The 6,665-nt window shown below is 38.8% G+C and overlaps 2 protein-coding genes across 3 annotated transcripts in view; one reads left to right on the top strand and one right to left on the bottom strand.

Moving 5' to 3' along the window:
* Positions 1 to 192: 192 nt before the first annotated feature.
* LOC112265697 (rho-related GTP-binding protein RhoG-like) lies at positions 193 to 3,273 on the bottom strand. Of its 2 annotated transcripts, XM_042296391.1 has the most exons (3): positions 3,128 to 3,273; positions 1,407 to 2,017; positions 193 to 1,375 (listed from the first exon to the last, which is right to left on the bottom strand). In XM_042296391.1, the coding sequence occupies exon 2, from the start codon at positions 1,989 to 1,991 to the stop codon at positions 1,416 to 1,418; it is 576 nt and encodes a 191-aa protein (XP_042152325.1). In that variant the 5' UTR covers positions 1,992 to 2,017; positions 3,128 to 3,273; the 3' UTR covers positions 193 to 1,375; positions 1,407 to 1,415. The 2 variants fall into 2 exon arrangements, with proteins under 2 accessions (XP_042152325.1, XP_042152324.1); XM_042296390.1 differs by having other exon boundaries at positions 193 to 2,017.
* Positions 3,274 to 5,743: 2,470 nt separating this feature from the next.
* stim1a (stromal interaction molecule 1a) overlaps positions 5,744 to 6,665 on the top strand; it is a 54,707-nt gene continuing 53,785 nt past the window's right edge. Inside the window, exon 1 of the mRNA XM_024443245.2 lies at positions 5,744 to 6,317. The gene's annotated coding sequence lies outside the window, so the exon portion shown is untranslated. The remainder of the gene's footprint in view (positions 6,318 to 6,665) is intronic.

Raw genomic sequence — 6,665 nt, 5'->3', positions numbered from 1 at the left:
ATTTCAGTCTTCTGTGATATAACGTTATAACGTTTAAAATAGGATGCAAACTCAAAATTGAATACATTTCAACTCTATATCGGACATGGTACAGGCGTCTTCTTTTTTTTAAGCCCGTAGGTCTATACTTTTGTTTCGAAGTAGATTTGTTTAAGACTACTAAGAAACATTGTGTGATCCTGTTTTCACCCACTGCAGTAAATTAAATTCCTGATATTGTCTTTTTACACGTGCATTATTTAATTATTTTTGTAAAGGCCATACATGTCCAAATTTGACAATTATTCAAACACAGATACATGAGAGAATGTATCTCCCATCAAGTCTCAGGCTTTGATTGGCAATTGCTTTAAAGGAAGAGGGCAAAATAATGGATGTACAAAAGCAAGGATTCTGACAGACAAAGTTTGAGCAAGGCCCTTCTCGCCTACCTAACATTGGGTCAGTTTTGAAGCATGCATCTTGAGCCAATGCCTCAAAGATCCCCTTTTTTCTTAATGAAGTCTTGATATCGCAGTGTTTGTTAATGGCAGTACAACAAAAACATATTTCACAATAAAATCAACTCCAATGGTTTACACAAATTAAATTAATTAATATTGTTCTATTGGATATGCATCTGTGATAGTATCTCTACTGCCTTTACAATAGCACACAGGGTTTCATACTGCCTTAATAATAGCACACTGTCTTTATAGCACACAAAGCCTGCATTTTCTATGGTAGAGTAGGTCAGGGCGTGACTAGGGGTTTTAGTCTAGTTTATTATTTATATGTGGGGTTCTAGGTTTCATTTTCTATGTTGGCGTTTGTGTATGATTCCTAATTAGAGGCAGCTGGTAATTGTCTCTAATTTTGGATCATTCTTGTCTCTAATTGGGGATCATTCTTAAGTGGCATTTTTCCACCTGTTGGTTATGGGATATTGTTTATGTTTCTGTGTTTTGAGTTAGTGCACGTAGCATCTCGTTGGTCACGTTTCGTTGTTTGTGTCTTTATTTGTTTTGTTTTTCACTTTAATAAATTATGTGGAAACCATATCGCGCTGCAGCTTGGTCCAACCATTATTACGACGAACGTGACAGACACAGGGTTTCCTACTGCCTTTATAATAGCACACAGGGTTTCTACTGCCTTTATAATAGCACACAGGGTTTCCTACTGCCTTTACAATAGCACACAGAGTTTCCTACTGCCTTTATAATAGCACACATGGTTTCCTACTGCCTTTATAATAGCACACAGGGTTTCATACTGCCTTTACAATAGCACACAGGGTTTCATACTGCCTTTACAATAGCACACAGGGTTTCCTACTGCCTTTATAATAGCACACAGGGTTTCCTACTGCCTTTATAATAGCACACAGGGTTTCCTACTGCCTTTATAATAGCACACAGGGTTTCCTACTGCCTTTATAATAGCACACAGTGTTTCTTGGTGGCGACAGGTTGTGGGTTGAGAAAGGCTCGCACACCCTCAGCGAACACTTCTTTGATTCCATCTTGGTTGAGGGCAGAGCATTCAAGGTACTTGATGGCTTGGATCTGCCTGGCCAGGGCGGTGCCCTGCTGTTGGGTGATGGTCATCTGGTTCTGATCCTTTAGCTTCTTCAACACCTCCGGGTCATTACGCAGGTCCTTCTTGGTGCCCACCAGCAGAATGGGCGTATTGGGACAGTGGTGGGTGACCTCTGGGTGCCACTTGTGCTTGATATTCTCAAAGGAGGGGGGGCTGGCAATGGAGAAGCAGATAACAAACACGTTGGTCTGGGGGTAGGAGAGGGTGCGCAGGCGGTCGTATTCCTCCTGGCCTGCTGTGTCCCACAGGTTGAGGCTAATAGTCCTGCTGTCCACAGTCACCTGGGCACTGTAGTTGTCAAACACAGTGGGGATGTACTCCTTGGGGAAGGCGTTGGTGGTGTAAGAGATGAGGAGGCAGGTCTTCCCCACTGCACCGTCTCCTACCACCACACACTTGATGCTCTGCATTCTGGCCCCTTCACTGTCTCAGACACCTGGACATGAGAAACACAGAGAGAAATGCACTTTATGCTACAATGTTCAGATGCACTTTACACCAAAAGAGACACTGGCTAGGGCCCAACAAATGTAAACGGTTGAAAAGTAAGGTTTGTGGTTTAAATTGCTCTGACACTTTATCAGATATGAACATCACTTTCACACCCTAGATATCACAGTACTGTTTGACACTTTCTATTCATATCCGTCTTTGTTGATCTATTTTCTTTCATTTCGACTTGAAAATAATGTTTATCTGTGGGCCTACTTAATTTATAGTTACAGTACAGAAGGCCTATGTTCCCCAAGAATTCAAGTGAGAAAACGAAACTACAAAATATGGGTGGAGACTGGATAGTATGAAATACATGCAGTAATTGTAATTCATTGTGAGAGAGCAGAGCTGGACTCTTCCCACTACTCTCTGAGAATGTTGGAGAAAATGTGAATATAGCTCAACCCAGCCTACAGGGACCTGAGACTGGGAGCACTGAAATGTACTGCTCTGCACACTGACTGGGGATACTATTTCAAATCCAATAAACCTTTGTATTCATATCACCACTACCACATACCATTGGCCTATACACTGAATATCTATGATAGATGCATTTCACAGTGTAGGCCATCAACAAGGCCATAGCGTTCTGATCACATATTCTTCTAATATAATTCACCTAGATTATTAGGCTACAATTAAGAAAAGCGCTATGTGTAAATAGGGTATAATAGTACCCCTGAAATTAGAAAATATTTCAACATGAATTACAGTGAATGTTCTTCACCACCATCATCATCATTTCATAGAAAAAGAGCCAAATATAATCACTAGAGACAGTTATAACATTGAGCAGGCTAAATGAAACACAAAATAACTGTCACAAATAAGTATTACAATAGTGGATTTTTTTTTTTGCTTGCCTATGGTAGGCCTATAGTGTTTTGATATAGAATAGCGCCTTTGGAAATTATAACAGCAGTAGGCTACCTCACTTTATGTTGCGTCACTCAAGTGCTTCCGTAAGATTGTGTTCTCAGCCTACATATCTATTATACAGTAGTAGCACATAAAAAACATGCAAAGGTTAAAAACAAGTCAGACTCACCAAACATACTATCTTCAGTGGCAGGGTTTGTATGAACATGTAGCCTACAATCTGTCTGAGAGCGTCAAAGTAGTCAAGCAAAGTGTTGCTGTAGTGGAGGAAGTGTGAGTGTTCGCTGAACAGGAAGCTGCTCGAGCAATAATAGCACTGTGAGGAAGTTTGTCTTCTCACCATGACAGCCTGAGCTATTGTTTTAAATAAACGTTGCTGGTAGAATATTAAACAGCATTTTTACATACAATTGTTACCCAATGAATTACCTTATTTGACATTCAAATGTACAGAATAAGAATAACCACATAGTCGTTAGAGGCCCATTGCAGTCTAAATGAGTCTTTCCTGTGTGTTGTATCATCTTGTACAACAGCTGATGAAACTAACACTGCAAACGTGTGATTTTTTCTTATCAGTGTTATTCCTGATAATAGTTCCTGGTTGAAAATACAATCTACACAGGACCTTCTAATCAGCAGGTTTGCATGGGTGGGGATTTCTACTTGCCTGGTGATATCTCCAGTCTGTGAATTGGTTAATAGACAAGAGTTCCAGAGAATTTTTTTGTTGCTAAAAAGCTGTTTTTAAAACATTTTTATGGTGAACTATTACAGTAAGGTGCTTAATTGTTACCCAGAAATTATTTTATATTGATATACATGTGGTTGCATTGGGCATTTAAACTGAGAATTCGAGGAAGTATCATTCATCAGCTTATGATATATTATCAGATCAAGGTGTATCATACAGCTGTATTATAAACAGTTGGGATTTAGCATGATAAGGCCTACTGGCTACCCCAGTTAGGCTCAGATTTGTTCTGATGGGGGTATGAAGATCATCAGAAGTTGTACCCCCCCCCCACCTGATGGTATGCCTCCCCTCCTGTTTTACTGTTAGCGTTGTGTAGCCCACAGCCTCAAGGTGGCATGCTTGAGCTTAGTTGTGTGGAACTGGTGAGTCGATGAGCCCCACCGTTTGTATGTTGTAATAGCCTACATCCACACACCTTTAGGTGGAAGTATAATGTCACAATCAGATTGAAGAAACTGAGCTGCACTTCCTAACCTCCTGCCCAATGTATGACCATATTAGAGAGACATATTTCCCTCAGATTACACAGATCCACAAAGAATTCGAAAACAAATCCAATTTTGATAAACTCACATATCTACTGGGTGAAATTCCACAGTGTGCCATCACAGCAGCAAGATTTGTGACCTGTTGCCACGAGAAAAGGGCAACCAGTGAAGAACAAACACCATTGTAAATACAACCCATATTTATGCTTATTTATTTTATCTTGTGTCCTTTAACCATTTGTACATTGTTAAAACACTGTATATATATAATATGACATTTGTAGTGTCTTTATTGTTTTGAAACTTCTGTATGTGTAATGTTTACTGTTAATTTTTATTGTTTATTTCACTTTATATATTCACTTTATATATTATTTAACTATCGTTAAAACGATCTTCCGGTAGTCGTGACGTTGGATCCAATGCGCTGCTCATCATGACTGCTCTACCCATAGACTTAGATAGACATTGCATCATTGTATCTGTTCTTATATGGCGTCTTTGGGAGCACAGGCACCGCCATTGAGGCCATATCCATTTTGAGGTAGTACATTTTCTTATTTTACAACTTCTATGAGTTGGCAAACAAACTGAAAGGGTGCACACTGCCGTCTAGAGTGTTTTATTTGAACAAGTATAAGGCCAAGGTTGGCATATACTGCCAGCTGCAGTTATGGTTTCTTCACAAGTATAATTCATTGATCCCTCCTGGTGACACAGATGGAATAATGTGATCCTTCCTTAAATCATTCGAAAGTCCCACCCAGTTGACTACTTCAAAATATTAAAAGTCCTGGTGCTGCACATGCTAAAACAAAGTTTTGGGCACTATAGTTTTCTATCTATCTCTATGCCTCAAACACATCCGAACTAATATGTGTTTGAAGCCAGCATGAGCAACAGCTAGCAACATAAGGCCTAGGCGATTTCCTTAAAAATAAAAACAGGTTACGTGTTGATATTGGTACAAATGTAGGATACTATGGTCGGAATACATTTCTTATATATTTATAAATATATATATACATATATATATATATATATATACACACACGCACACACACACAGTACTTAAGTAAAATTACTTTAAAGTACTACTTAAATGTTTTCTCTGCTACCGCATGGCAAGTGGTACTGAAGCCATGTGTAGGACCAGAAGACTCCTCAACAGCTTCTACCTCCAAGCCATTAGACTGCTTTATTAATAAAAATCGCTACCGGACAATTTGCATTGACACCCCTTTTTACTTAAGTAATTTTCTATAATAATAAAAAATTTTTTTTTACTCAAGTATAACAATTAGGTACTTTTCCACAACAATATATATATATATATATATATATATATATGCATTACTTAAGTAAAAAGGGGTGTCAATGTAAATTGTATATATATATTTACATACATTATATATATATATATATATTTAAATATATAAATTTTTTTACCTTCACAATTCGTTTACACCATTTACAGGGCGGAACTCTTATTTTGAAGGATTACTAAAAACACGTGACGGGAAGTGATTCACTAAAATTACTTGATTCACAGGTGAAGCTACCAAGTCCAGAGAATTGAACGAGTCAGCTCCAAAGCCAGGAGTTTAAGCTTTTTTGAGTGTGGTGGGGGGGGGGAAACCAGCTGTAGCAGACATGTAGTTCGTCAATGACAATCGCTCTGTGTTTGAATCAATCATAAGTACTTTTTTATTTACTCGAGTGTATTTTATCCACTAAATTGACGTAAGAGGACGGATTGGCTCGCGTTCTGTCATTGTGTATAGCTTGTGTGCTATGATTAGCTGCTGACAATGATCTGAAGTCTGCTGTGCTAGTGGATTGGTGAGCTAGCTGAAGACGGGACCGGAACCATTACGTTACTTAGTTATCTTTATCCTAGTGTCTGTGTTATTCGACCACCTCGGCCCTTGCCTTGGATTGCCATTAGCGGACTAAACAGAGCGGAAAATCATATGCAGCTAATTTAGTTCTTTATCCATGGAGTACAGAGGGGTTTCTCTTTGCAGTTTGGACCTACGATTGATGACGTGCCTTTGATTCTACTGTAACCACGAGAGTTGTAATAAGAGCATCAAATGCAAAAGTATTGAAAGGTAAAAAACTACAATTTCCTGCCTACCTAGAAAATCATGGAACAACTGACCCGATTATGAACGCTATTCAGGCCTGGCTGTCAAACTCACTTATGTTTTGATAAGGTTGGTTAGCCAGCCATTTGTTATTGTTAATCAGCTGTTAACGCGTTAGCTATGATTGCTTGTGAACCATATCCAGCTAATATTGTCTTGTAATGATTTTATTGAAATAGCTAAACATGTTAATTGTTTGCTAGTAGTATTATGGTCATGATAATGTTTAGCATGAGTCAACCACTGATTTTTGTTAGGGGCTGTAGTACAGGCTCTACCTGCCTATGTGACTTCTATACTGAGTAACTAGCC

The sequence above is a fragment of the Oncorhynchus tshawytscha genome, linkage group LG13 (assembly GCF_018296145.1).
Source record: "Oncorhynchus tshawytscha isolate Ot180627B linkage group LG13, Otsh_v2.0, whole genome shotgun sequence".
NCBI lineage: Eukaryota > Metazoa > Chordata > Actinopteri > Salmoniformes > Salmonidae > Oncorhynchus > Oncorhynchus tshawytscha.
This window is presented reverse-complemented; position numbering and strand designations above follow the sequence as displayed.

Coding starts and splice junctions, on each gene's coding strand:
- LOC112265697 (XM_042296390.1), bottom strand. CDS start 1,991: ATGCAGAGCATCAAGTGTGTGGTGGTAGGAGACGGTGCAGTGGGGAAG.